The 14,123-nt window shown below is 48.6% G+C and overlaps 1 protein-coding gene across 11 annotated transcripts in view; it reads right to left on the bottom strand.

Annotated features, from left to right (window-relative positions):
• TENM3 (teneurin transmembrane protein 3) overlaps positions 1 to 14,123 on the bottom strand; it is a 670,243-nt gene that overhangs the window by 25,215 nt on the left and 630,905 nt on the right. For 10 of the 11 annotated variants that reach the window (XM_070408131.1, XM_070408130.1, XM_070408129.1 and 7 more), the window contains 3 exons: positions 11,000 to 11,232; positions 9,729 to 9,883; positions 7,866 to 8,740 (listed from right to left, as the gene is read on the bottom strand). In XM_070408131.1, the coding sequence (XP_070264232.1) occupies positions 7,866 to 8,740; positions 9,729 to 9,883; positions 11,000 to 11,232 (1,263 nt within the window). The remainder of the gene's footprint in view (positions 1 to 7,865; positions 8,741 to 9,728; positions 9,884 to 10,999; positions 11,233 to 14,123) is intronic. The other variant, XM_070408138.1, reaches the window with a different exon arrangement.

Below are 14,123 nucleotides of genomic sequence, written 5' to 3'. Positions count from 1 at the left end.
CATATAAACGCGGTGGGGGGCCGGGTTGGGGTCCTAAGAGCAGTCCTGTGACTTGTAATACAAATACCAGAAGAATTTACACGTGAGCATGCAGTTATGAGTCTGAGATTCACGTATCCTAACAATGACCTCGCAGACAAATCGTAACTTCTTTGAATTCTGCAGCAGAGCTGTCTGCAGGGAATCCTCAAAAACAAGGCTCCGTTTAGAATATGCAAACTGCTTCCATCAAGTTAACCAGAGTGACCCACCGACTCCCCGATCATGGGCTCATCTGGTACTCAGCTGACTGCTACCTATGTTCCACCAAAGGTGACAGGGAAAATGCAAAATAGGACAGTATTTTATGTGATTTTCATCTCCAGGGCTAAGAGGATCTCAATGAGAAAGGGTCAGGGTCCCATGGGAGGCGGGGAAAGGTGTTTACCACCTGCTTCGGTTGCACGTCTCTCAGAGGACTTGCTGATGGGCCAAATTCCCGCAAGCACTTGGCTCCATAAATCAGAGAGGGCAGAAGCCTGCAGTTCAAGCCTCTACTCACTTTTTCAAACACCCCAGACCAGTGGTCGGCAAAGTCATTAGTCAACAGAGCCAAATATCAACAGTACAACGACTGAAATTTCTTTTGAGAGCCAAATTTTTTAAACTTAAACTATATAGGTAGGTACATTGTTATGAACTTAATTAGGGTACTCGTAAGGCTTAGGAAGAGCCACACTCAAGGGGCCAAAGAGCCTCATGTGACTCGAGAGCCGCAGTTTGCCGACCACGGCCCCAGACAACAGGAGTTCAGGACCACAGTCAAGGACAGAGCCTTCCTCCTCCTCTCGGGCCCAGCCCTTTCTCCGAGCATTGAGCCTAATGAGAGATGGTTACAGATATGACATATTTTTTTCAAAATTGAATAAAAAAGGGACCCAGTGTCCCTTCCTTACATGACCACATCAGGGATAAATGACGAAGGGACGAAGCCCGGCTCTGAAATCCAGAGGCCTGGAGAAAAGGGCATCCACGTCAGGACATCGGAATTAGCTCCCTTTGGGGGTGGGAAGATTCTGGGCTGGCCACCACTATGAGGAGGGTCATAATGATCATCTATAAGTCATTAACATATTGTTTATGGACCGAGGACCGTTGACATGAGCAGGACACATCTTACTTGTTTAGATAACAAAAGTCGTGGGCAACTCTTGACATGTAGACTTACCAGGCAGCGGATGGCAATGGACATTTTTGTTCCAAAAAAATCTGTAAAACAGAACTGTGCACACCCTCATCCTCCTGGGTTTATTCCAAGGGGCCCTGAATGTGCAGAGGACAAACTCATCTTTCTCTCTCGTCTTCCTCTCCGTCCCCTGGCCCATGTCTGTGACACACAGAGCCCCACGGGGAAACGGCTGTGCAGGGAGAGCAAGGAGGCACGGTGTGTGTGTGTGTGTGTGTGTGTGTGTGTGTGTGTGTCCCAGTAAGTCAGAAAGGCTTACATAGAAAAGCAGGGAGCCCACTCGGACAGAGAAACCTAATTTATTATTATGAATTGCCACCACAAGCACTGGCATCATATAAAAAATATGAGGTTTGACAGAAAGGCAACACGCCTAACTATTTTAGCAAAGGAAACGTGGTAATTTGAGAAATGATGTTTCTTTTGAAACAAGCCTTGACAGGGGCCTAAGAAAAGTTGAGGAAAAACGCCAGAATCACAGAGTTTTTAGCGTAGGAAGAGGTCTTTAATGATTAGGACGTCTTTCCTTTTACAGGTGAAGGCACAGCATTTTGGGGAGGGGCTGGGACTTGCCCACAGTCACCCTGTTAGGGGTAACTGACCAATCGGGGCAGGACCTCAGGATCTCAGGTCCCCGTGTGGTCCAGGCTGCCTGTGCTGCCTCTTGGGAGAGAGACCAAAAAGAGAGCAGTGAGGGAGGAGGGCGCCGTGAACACTGAGGGAGGAGGGCGCCGTGAACACTGAAGGAGGAGGGCGCCGTGAACACTGAGGGAGGAGGGCGCCGTGAACACTGAGGGAGGAGGGCGCCGTGAACACTGAGGGAGGAGGGCGCCGTGAACTGCCGTGAGCCGGTCCATCCTTGTTGCTTGACACAGTCGCTGCAGAGAAGAAACATCTGCACAGCATGTTTCAAGGGACCTGGCGTATATGGCATACTGTTCTTAATATGTTTGCTCCCTTTAGCACTATGTGTTTTAACCAAGGTTACCTCTCCGAGAAAGGTTGTTTTCCCAGGTAGGGATTTTTCCCTGAAGTTAAGGAGGGGATAAAACCTCTTAACTAAGTGTGAGGCGGGTAGTTAATCACTTTAACTACAAACAATCACCCTTAAGTTACATAATCTTTACTCCCTGGAATGGAGATAAGAAACGCCCTAACCTTTGCAATAGAAATTGACAGGATTAAAATCAACTGGTATAAATATAGATGTAACAAGACAGAGAACCTAGAGAGAGAACCTAGAGACAGGACTTGGCTGGAGATCCTAGACAGAACCTAGAGACAGAACCTAGCGAGAGAACATGGCAAAAGATCCTGGACAGAACCTGGCTACAGATCTTGGCTGGAGAACCTAGACAGAACATGGCGACCGAACCTGGCTAGAACCTGGCTGGAGAACCTGGCTGGAGAAGCTGGATGGAGAACCTAGCAAGAGAACATGGCTACAGAACCTGGCTGGAGATCCTGACCAGAACTTGGCTGGATCCTAACCAGAACTTCGCTGGAGACCAGAACTTCACTGGAGATCCTGACCAGAACTTGGCTGGAGTTCCTGGCTTGAGATCCTGGAGGGAGAACCTCGCTATGCTGATCAACTGAACTCTGACCCTGTGTCATTCCTTCTTCGCCGACTCCGTCCACACCTTTGGGGACCCCTGGACCCACTGGGATTGGACCCCAGCAGTGAACACTGAGGGAGGAGGGCGCCCTGGACAGTGTGGATGGCTATCCCAGTTGTCTCCTCTCCTTCATGGCCTCCCCTGACCCTGGGACGGAGTTCAGGAAAGAACAATGTCCATCCTGTGCTGTCCTGCAGCCCCTAGACCTTCTGAAACCATCCCAGGATCCTGGAACCTCGGCGAGGGGCCGGGAGGTGGGGCGGCCAGGAGCAGGGCTGCTGGACTTGCTCTGATAGTGAGGTCACAGGAGGGAGTGAGCGATGCTGACCGTCTCCTGAAAATCCCCAACTGTCCATCTTCAGTTCCGTGATGGTCAGAGAAAACAATAAAAAGTTCCCTTCCACCGGCTGTCAGCGTGTCCATTTCCTGCTCTGTTATCAAATGACTAGAGGCCCAGCGTGCGAAATCGCATGGGACCCAGACCCCCTCCGCGCCGAGAGACCCATCAATGCACCTCCTGGTGACCAGTCGTTTGGTCGCTACAGTCACTGGCTTTTTATAATATAGATCCTTTACGATGGCGGCGTGTGTTACTCAGTCTTAGGGGAGTCGTGTGATGGTCACTGAGACGACCGTGACGCGTTAGTCTAAAGAGGGAGTCAAACTCTTTTGGCAACTGCACGGCTCACTCTTGGACCATCTTGGAGCCGTTCTGCACGCCCACAGCCATCACCTGCTCCATGGTACCCAGGGCAAGAGTTAGTGTGGCCCTGTGCCCACTGCCGCCCGCAGAGTACACTAACGATATCCGAGGAATTCGGTAACGTACTGTGTGCTGAGATAGACGGACACAACCTGACGAATCTGTTCCTTTTTTTTTTTTGAATAATCTTAGTAACATCCGATTTCCTCATTTCCCTTCCTGCTTTGACACCAGCACAGAACACATTATTTCTCAAAACTGGACTGCAGAAGAAAACCGTCTTAAGTCAGGTGTTAATAACAGCATCACCCCGGTCGTGTTCAGGCTGTTGTCTGAAACGGACAGCAGCCCTTGAATCAACTGCGTACACATTTTTTTTAACTGATGTTCCTGGGATTATACATTCTGGTTAAACACTTAAAGCAAAAATTATTTGTTAGTGTTGGTGGATCCAGCTTAAAAACATATAGCAATTAAAAACATATAGCGATTAAACAAAATAGCAAAAATGGAAATCAACCACAGCATTTCCCATGCTTTTAAGTGATTTGCTGATAAAAAAATCTCTGAAAAATAATTCTGGATGCCCGGAATGTGTTCTTCCATGAAGACAGAAAAAAAAAAAGGGCCATAAAGGAGGTGGGCCGGGCGCCATATCTTGGTCAGAATTGATCCAATGGGCCGTCTATTTTTAATGCAGCTTTGGCCGAGAGAACAATAAGATGTTGAGTCCTCAGGGCTGGATTCGGGCGTCTATGTAAGTAAAGGCAAGGCCCTCAGTCTGTCCGGGGAAGATGCTCTATGGTTCGCTAACAGCGCTGTTACAGCAGCGCACACACAAGGAAACACAACATGGCCCCCACGTCCGGCTACTCGGACGGGAGGCAGGACCGACGCGAGTGGACACGTGGGCCTGGTTTGCAATAACTGCCGTGGGGTTTCCCGAACGACCTGCGCGGTCGGCACCTGCCCGGCGTGTGGCAGACCCTCCTCACCGCCTGTCCCTCCTCCGCTGAGATCCTGTCTTTGATTGTCTCAGAGCTGGTGCCAGCGGGAGCTCATTCATTCTAAAGACACGGTTCAGAAGCCCGTTCCGGAATGGCGAAGCCTGAAGGAGGGGCAACATAGCACCCAGATGAGCAGCCAGAGGCCCACGCACACCTCATACACATGCAGGGGCTGAGACGCAGCTGTTTGCCCTGTGAATGCGAAGACAGCTCACACCCCATCATAGGCAGCTCCACACACGGAAAGCTCCACGCATTTCACGTCCCGGGTAGAACACCTGCCACCACCCGGGGGCGCCACCCCCAGACCAGCCGGAACTCAGCTCTCCCCCAGCCGTCTCTACACCCAGACACGGAGCCTCTCCTGCGCCTAATGCTTGAGTTTTCTGGGGGCGGCAGCAGAGAGCTGTGCACTGCCGTTTTCCATGAGATAAAGTATTCTACTGCCCAGTACACTCCCTGGCTGTGCGTCTGGGTGCGCTCAGCCATGAGAGCTGTGGTTTCGCGTTGGGTGTGAACTCTGTAAATGACACATCTTTAGCAGGTGAGATCTTTCTGTTTAGACTAACTCCTCCTCTCTTTCGTTTTTCGAACATGGTGAACACTCACCTATAGGCCCTAAGAGGACCACTGCAACTGCGGCCAGACGGTCTTGTGTCATTGACGACCACACGGGAAACTCCTGTGCAGGGTCAAAACCTGGGAGCCAATGACACCTTTAAAAATGGCCCGCAGAACAGGCCTGCGTCCTGGACAGCATTTCCCTGCTTTCGCCTAACCTGAGCCCCTCGGCACCACCACTTCTCCTGCCCAGCCTCTCCGACAGGAACACTCCTTCTGTCATCTCCCCCGACCCCGCCTTGGGCAATATAGCCTGCTATCACTTTGAAAATGGTGCACAGTAGGTAGTACCATTTTATAACTTCCGATTTATCCCTTTCCCATTGCAATCCTAAAATTCTAATGTAATTCAGTGGAAAGGTTTGTTCCTGACAAAATCAAGCTGCTGGTCACATTAATTTTATTAAAGGGGAGTTTGTCAAAAAAGAAAAGCAGCCCAGCTGGTGTGACTCCATGGTTGACCATTGACCCATGAACCAGAAGGTCACAGCTCAGTTCCCGGTCAGAGCACATGCCCAGGTTGCAGGCTCGACCCCCAGGAGGGGGTATACAGAAGGCTGCCAATCAATGATTCTCTCCCATCATTGATGTTTGTAACTCTCTCTCCCTCCCTCTTCCTCTCTCTGAAATACATAAAAACATATTTAAAAAAAAAGAAAAGAAAAAGAAAAGCAATTTGAGCTGCCATAGGACTATGCTTTCCACGTAAGACCCACTGGAGAAGCTGTGCGGAAGAAATTTGTATACGGGATCATTTCTTCTACCGAATTTTACTATAATTGTAGAGGTGTGTTCCTACAGAAAATAGTTCTGCTTCAGCATCTCATGATAAAAACCACACTAAGGAACTCAGTGTTCATTTCAAGGATGATTTTGCATTTGTCAACATGCCACTTCTGTACACCGAATTCCCCCTTACGGTCTGTGCAGTGAACAAGGAACGGAAATGATTTTACACGTGCATTCCCCGCACAATACATGTCAGGCCACTGTTCCACTCCCTGGGCAGGATGCCCAGCTAGATGGGCATACTTTTCCATATGCTTTCAGAGCGACCAGCAGTTCCCGATTTGCATTTAGTGGTTGGGTTCTTTTCAGCAGATTAGACTCTATAGTAACTGATTATAAAAAGTTAAGCTCTTCTATTTGATAAGACTAACATGTGTGGGCAGAGGACCTGAATAGACACTTCTCCAAAGAGGACATACAGATGGCCCACAGGTATATGAAAAGATGCTCAACATCACTAATCATCAGGCAAACGTAAGTTAAAACCACACCTGTCAGAATGGTGTTATCAATAAATCAACAATCAACAACTGCTGGTGAAAACGTGGAGAAAAGGAAACCCTTGTGCACTATTGGTGGGAACGTACATTGGAAAACAATATGGAAGCATGTCAAACTCACAGCTGGTGGGCCGCATGCGTGCAGCCTGTTGGCCACGAGTTTGACATGCTTGGTATAGAGATTCCTAAAAAATTAAATATAGAACTACTATATGACCCAGCAATAACCCTTCTTAGTATTTATTAAAAACAAATCCAAAACACTAATTTGAAAAGATATAAGCACCACTAGGTTAATTGCAGCATTATTAACAACTAGAAGCCTAGTGCGCAAAATCACACGGCCCCGCCCACCCGCGCTGGTCTTTGGTCATTATGGCGTTAGGGCCACTGGGTTTTTATAATATAGACAGCCAAGATATGGAAGCAACCTAAGTGTACATCAACAGACAAATGAATAAAGAAGATGTGGTACATATATACAGTGGGCATACATATACATCACTCAGCCATAAAAAGAATGAAATGTTGCCATTTGTGACAACATGGATGGAACTGGAGGGTATTATGCTAAGTGATATAAGACAGACAGAGAAAGACACATACTACATGATTTCACTTACATGTGGAATCTAAAAGGCAAAACAAAACAGAAACAAACCTATAGATACAGAAAGCAAACTGATGGTTGCCAGATGGAAGGGGGGTTGGATGGCCGAGTGAAAAAGGTGGATGGATTAAGAAATACGGATCGGCAGTTATAAAAATAAATATGGGGATGTACAGTACAGCATAGGGAGTATAGTCATTAATACTGTAATAACCATGTGGGCTGTCGGATGGGTACTAGACTTACAGTCATCACTTTGTAAGCTATACATGTTGAATCACTATGTGTACACCTGAAGCTAACATAGTATTGTATGTCAACTGTGATTGAAAAAGAAAAGGAAAAAAGAGAAAGGATACTACTTATAGTACTGATGTACCAATTGGCTAAGTTCATTGCAAATGTTTTTAAAGTTCCTCTTCAGTGACAGGTCTCAAAACAGCCTTACCACATGGGCAGAGGTAAATCCTCAGGGTTAGGCCTAAAACCAAGGCTGTAGCATGCGCCCGAAAGTCTGTTGCTGACATATTAGGGCCGCACGCAGGACAAAGTGAGACCTCAGGCACACGTGGCCTTCCCTCTCTGCTAACGGAACTTGGGCGTTGGGCGTCTCACTATATCACGGGTCCCTTCCAAGACCCCGAGTCCCTTTTGTCGTCTCTTTTAGAAAGGAGGAGCCCAAATTCTAGAGGCTCCAGGCCCCCCCGAACCTGGATCCCTTTAAGACTGTATTATTATTTCACATCGGATCACAATATTGTATCATCCAAGTATCATTCTGATGTACTTACTCAAAGAACGTTGTCCATCCGGTTTCATCGCTTTTGGTGGCCAACAGGCCGCTGTTGCCGTGGTAAGTGAACAAAACCAATTCCAGCCCTTGCGCGGTCATGCTCTTCAGACACCCGTTGGTGCCTATGGTCAGCCATATCACCTGGTTGTCCGGAGACACCACTCGGACCGGCATCCGGTTGGGGTCCCGCCTAATGCGGAGGGTGTTGCCGTTGCTGTCGGTCACGGCGGTGATGTCGTTGTCGTTGCTGTAGCTGAAGTTGTACAGGTAGTCCCCCGTGACCAGGCTCACGGTGTACTGGTGAGTGCCGTTGATGTCGAAGATGTAGAGTTCCTGATCGGTCGGAGAGGCCACTTCATAGAAGTTCATGGAGTTGAGGAAAGGCTTGTTCTTGGACACCGCCCGGATGCGAATGTTCCCCAGATCCGCGATGTACAGGGTGCCATCCGGAGAAGCAGCGAGGGACGACGGGGCGCTGAGTTTGGCATCTTTGGCATAGCCGTCGCCAGTCTGGTAGCAGTCGCAGTTGGCGTCGTTTTTGCAGTCACACTCCGACGGTATCCCGGCCACCAAGGAGATCTCCCCGTCGGTCGTGACCTGCCGTATGCGGTTGATTTTCTTTTCGTCGGTTTCCGTGATGTACAGGACCCCACTGTAGGACACGGCGATGGCCGTGGCGGATTCCAGCGTCGTCTGGACCGCGTGCTTGCCCACGGAGTACTCCACCCCGGGGACCTGGCAGTGCATGGGCCGCCCGGCGGCGATGCGCACCTGGCGGTTCTCGGTGATCTGCAGGACCACGTTGTTGTCCAGCACGTAGATGGAGTTGTCCATGGGGTTAATGGCGAGGTCAGTGGGCCACTCCAGACGCACCTTCGGACATAAAGCAGAAACGGTCCGGTCAGTCAGCGGCTGCGATGTAGTTAACTCGCCAGAAGAGTAAATGAGACCGTTTGGGAAAATTACCCTTAATTTGAGAAGCTGTTTTAAAGTTGTCTTTTGAATGGCTACAGTAAAATAAACTTGAAAAGTCTGCACGAACATGAATGTAGGGAACAGCATTTTATTTAAAAAATGTAGCTTATTGGAAGATTTGCAAGTTACAGCCAAATGGGCAATGAGCCTCTAAATAGAGAGTTAATAGATATCAATGAGGTATGAACGCAGATGTTTCCGTTAGCAGTAATAACCAGCAAATGGCAGGCTTCCTACCTCGTAAATACATTCAGGTTCTATTGTACTTCCAGTAAGGCCCATAGTAAAGTTCCCAACTCTAAATGCAAGTCCCTCGGGACCAATTGTAGGGGGTTCTCTCTACTGCGTAAGGAGATCGTGTAATAAAAGGATTCGAGGTTTAAGTGGTTTTGTTCTTTCTGTAATCTCTGCATGCTGCTACTTAACTGGTATTTTATTACAACTGCTTAGCATTTCTTAATGGTAATTATTCTGTAAATCGTTGAATTCATCAAATGCAGAACTATAGAAGAAAGTAACTTTTGCCCAGCCAGCGTGGCTCAGTGGTTGAGTGTCGACCTATGAACCAGGAGGTCACAGTTTGACTCCTGGTCAGGGCACATGCCCGGGTTGTGGGCTCCATCCCCAGTGTGGGGCATGCAGGAGGCAGCCGATCAATGATTCTCTCTCATCACTGATGTTTCTATCTCTCTCCCTCTGAAATCAATAAAAATATATTAAAAAAGAAAAGAATTTGTTATTAGCTCCTAAGATACACTTAAAGGGGGCAGCTTTATCACAACACCGCCATCCATGACGCGGGCAGTTTGACACGGTGCCATCACAGCCTACCGACTCAGCAACGAGGCCCCTGAGAAGAGAAGCCGTTCAGCGGACTCCGAACTACCTGGCTGATGTGCATGCTCGTGTCGCAGGTTAAAGGTCTGGCTGACGTCAGGTCATTGGAGCCCAGGAGGGTCGAGATGATTCCGTTCTGATCAACTTTTCTGATCATGGTCCCATCAACGAAGTAGATCAATCCATTCTTATCAATTGCCATGCCTTGGTCCAAGAGAAGCAAGGGTTAGTAAGTTTTCAAAAACAATTCAACGTCTGATTCAACGTGTAGGCCTATCACTAAACTCAACAGCTCACCCCAGTGATAACGTGGGTGGTAGGTAGCAGGTAGGACAGTAGATTGCAAACACATTAGGAAAAACCCAAGATAGGCGTGTCCATAATACAAACACATGTGAACGGTAATGAAGACATAACCCGCATTTGTGAGAATTCCCACTTGGTTTGTGAAACATATACGTAGCGCTTGGGCATTAAACCTAAGACTATAACTTGGGTGTTAAACATCAAACGGCAATGTCTGCATAATGTTGTCTATAAATTATAGAAACAGGTCAAATTCAGTCACACGGAGCTTGCAGTAACTAGCAGAGTCCAACGAACATAGATGCAAGCCAAGGTGAGTATTCTGTTGACCTTGTTACAACGAAATGAATAATTCAGGACAGCAAATACTTTTCCCAGTCACTGTTCACCAAACAGTTGCTAGCTATAATGAAAAAAAAATAGAGCCCTCAACCCAAAACACCGTAATGAATGGCATAATACATGAGCCAGGAGTCAGTCCCAACGGGTTTCAAAGCTAGAAACCGTCCTCACATAGAATTCAAGCTCTTGTTCTCCCCAGAAATTCCTCCCAGCAAGCATTTTTTCCCAGGGCATAGAAACAAAAGTCTAGCAGCTCCAAACGGGGTGCGGGCTAATAGGGCTGCTTAGCGGTGGTTTTCAAAGAGGCCTGGGACTCATTCGTGGCAAAGAAATTCCAGGACAATGAAAGAATTCAGGCACTTCCTTGACACTTAATGGATGTGACTGAATAACAGTAGCTGCTTTATTCTTTGCAACGTTGGAAAAAATGGTATGACAATAAAAAAATGCCAAGAACCTAATATTTACTGTAACATCAGCTTAGGATTCTAGCAGGCTCACGTTCAAGTTCCACGGCTTTTACAAACACTAGGTGTACAACAGCGTCCCAGACAGAGCTGAGGGTGAAATGTGAGACTCAGCTTTAAGCCCCATCAGCACTAAGCAGATTGTCTACCTTTTTTTCCCCTTTTTTAAATAGAAGGAAATCCCCAAACTGGTAAATGCCGGTACCTTTGGGACTCATGAGTGTCGCCTCCACAGCCTTGCCCCCGTCCCCGCATCTGGCTTCATCGAAGGGCAGGCATTGCTCCCCTGTCCCCGCGACCACGTCAGCATTTTTCGTCAAGTCCTTCGCCCCCGTCAGCGACTTGGGGCGATAAATCCTGCGGGTGTTAGTGTCCGAAACGTACAAGTCTCCGGTGACGGGGTCGGTGGCCAGGTAGTATCTATGAGCTGGGTTGCTGCTGTAAGAAAGGATCATACGTGAGCCCCACCATGTATGGGGAGTTACTCCTAATACGCAGAGAAAGTAAGAGCAAAACAGCCCACCATGGGGAACGCTGCAACCTGCAGTCAGTACCAAAATCCTGAAGATGAGTAGCGTACTCACAATGACCTACGGGAGAGACTGGGTAGCAGCCCAGCCGGCATGGCTCAGTGGTTGAGCATCGACCTATGAACCAGGAGGTCATGGTTTGATTCCTGGTCAAGGGCACAGGCCCAGGTTGCAAGGTTGACCCCCAAGTGGGGGGATTGCAGGAGGTGGCCGATGAATGATTTTCTCTAATCATGGATGTTTCTAGCTCCCTCTCCTTCTCCCTATTTAAAAAAAAAGAACTGGTAGCAATCTCTGACATGACTGTTCCTTCCTGGCATTCTTAAAAATAATTACCTTCAGGAGACGATCTGCTTCTTGCCTAAAAGACGGAAGCAAGTTCTCTAAATCTCTGCGGTTTGGTGCAAAGCCATGAAAAAATTGCCCTTGAATGACAGGCATAAAGCTTGCTCCAGGAAGGTGCTGCTCTCAGACTCTCCTGTGAAGTCCATACACCTTCAATTTCACCTGCACCTCATCACGGGGGACTCTCCTGCTTTCTCCCTACAAAACCCAACCAAACCGAGCAGCTGCCCCTGAAAAACCGTAGCATCATGCCTGTCCTGGTTGCGCTATTGTAATCTGGCAAAGTTGGTTTCAGAACTATTAACTAGTGCAAATATATACTATTTTATGTCCTACTAGAGGCCCGATGCATGAAATTCGTGCAAGGGGCTTGGCCCCTGCCGCTGCAGCGGCTGCGGCTGCCTCTGCCTCTGCCTTGGCCCTTGCAGCCCTGGCTTTGTACGGAAGGACGTCCGGGAGGTCGTTCGGCTGTCCAATCTAATTAGCATATTATGCTTTTATTATTATAGATTACCTGCGAAAAATGGAAAGACCAACATCATCAACAAACGGACTAATTCTGGCAGCTCCCTACAAACACTCAGCCCCACATGCTTAGAATTAATGTAATTTTGCACTGTGTGCCAATACGGCCTCTGGGGAAAAAATTCTCAAAAGCGTTTCAGTGATTGGGAGTCGGAACAAAGATGTCAACAGGTAGGAATCCACTGGGTTCCATGTGTCTCCTGCTGACAAACTTGGTCTTACTGCGTCTCATTCATTCATTCATTCATTCATTCTCTCTCTCTCTCTCTCTCTCTCTCCCCCCCCCCTACACACACACACACACACACACACACACACAGTTATTTTCTTGTCAGCTGTATATCTATGAGCATGACTTCTGGACCAGGTTGCCTGGGTCTGAACCTCACTTCATCACAAACTGCGAGCTTGGGCAAGTTACCTCGCTTCTCCGTGCCTCCAATTCCTCACTGGCAAAGGTGGTGATAATAATCCATAGGCTGCACGGACTAATCCATGTAAAATGCTCAGAACACGGCCTAGCACACAATTCACACCCAGAAGCATGAGCTACCCTCCTATCTGCTTGTGTCCCAGCTCCTCGTACACTGCAATGTGTCAGTTGCTTTGTAGCACTACTCAGTGTTAACTAACATATGGTTTGCCTTCTGAAAATCCTGATAAGAAAAAAAGTAATGACCTACACTTGGACAGGTCCAGATATGTTCCCTTAATCCTGCCATTGCAACAGCAGAAAGAGCGGAGACAATGCAGACCCTCTCACAAGCGTCCACTTTGAACTGTCTGTGTGCTCCTGATGAGAAAGATACACGGATGATGCATGGTTTTTCCTGCCATCTCTCAATCTGAGAAAAAAGCAATGGGTGTCTGAGCTGCCGGCCTGAGCAGCAGTGGCACCCCCTTTAGCGAAGGGACATGAGTGTTCCTGGTGCAAAAATCACGGACGGACATTCACGCCATCAGCCGTGACTTTCTTGGCACCGGTTTCGCCCAGCAGGACAGGGGTGAGAGGATGTCCCGCGTGGTCTGCTGTCTGCATCTCCTGCTCTGAATGGACATTTCTCATCAAGCAGCACAGGCTGATGGCTTTCACCATGTCTGCCCAGGAAAGCTCTAACTCTGCACAAGGCCGTTACCTAGAACAACCCTGGAGGAGCTGTGACCCGGGCAGAGCAACTGCCCCACAGAAGGGCAGGAGGTGAACTGAATGACCCTCCCGCAGGGCAGCCTGGAACAGCAGAGAGAGCTGCTCAGAGCCAGCCCCTCCGGAAGGAGGAGGGTTTGGTCCTGACGCACTAAAAAACAAGCGTGGGCTTGGACAATTTTGTTGGAGCCCGGTGGCAGGAGGCTCTTGGTCATCTGTGCTGGGCTGGGGTTCAAGGACGCCCACTGACGCCCGGGCTTTCTGACAGCTGGTGCGTGGACACAGATGGTGGGGCGTGTTTAGATCAGTCATTGATCTCATGTAGAAACGGGTTCGACACGGCCTGGGAACAGTGTGCTGGCGGCAGGACGGCTGGAATGGGTCGGCGGGAGGGGCATGGTGACCTCCCCGGGAGCGACTGAGGTCCCCATTCCAGAAAGGTTTCCATTTGCATTAAGATTCCGACTAAGAAAAGCAACATCCGAGAAACGGAGGTCAGGTCTAGACCTCTTAGTATTTTGCATCTTGGCTCTTAGCTCGCCCCAAATTGCCTAGGTTACCATCATTCCCAGGCCATCTTCTCTGTGGTCTTGTTCCATCGGACACAGGCCCGGGGGGAAAGGCATACTAGATGTGCTCATTCATTTGGTCACAATTCAACCTCTTGGAGTAGAGAAACATCAGCAAAGAACACGCTACCCACCGACATCCTAGCACTTTCATCTGTTTGGCTGGAAACTGTGGATAGCCTCGGGAACGCAGAGCATTTGAACAGAAACCAGACT

The sequence above is a fragment of the Myotis yumanensis genome, unplaced genomic scaffold (genome assembly GCF_028538775.1).
Source record: "Myotis yumanensis isolate MYYU_CA2020_CCGP unplaced genomic scaffold, mMyoYum1.0.hap1 SCAF_3, whole genome shotgun sequence".
In the NCBI taxonomy this organism is placed as follows: domain Eukaryota; kingdom Metazoa; phylum Chordata; class Mammalia; order Chiroptera; family Vespertilionidae; genus Myotis; species Myotis yumanensis.
Note: the sequence above shows the minus strand (reverse complement) of the source record. Positions and strands in the feature narration are given on the sequence as shown.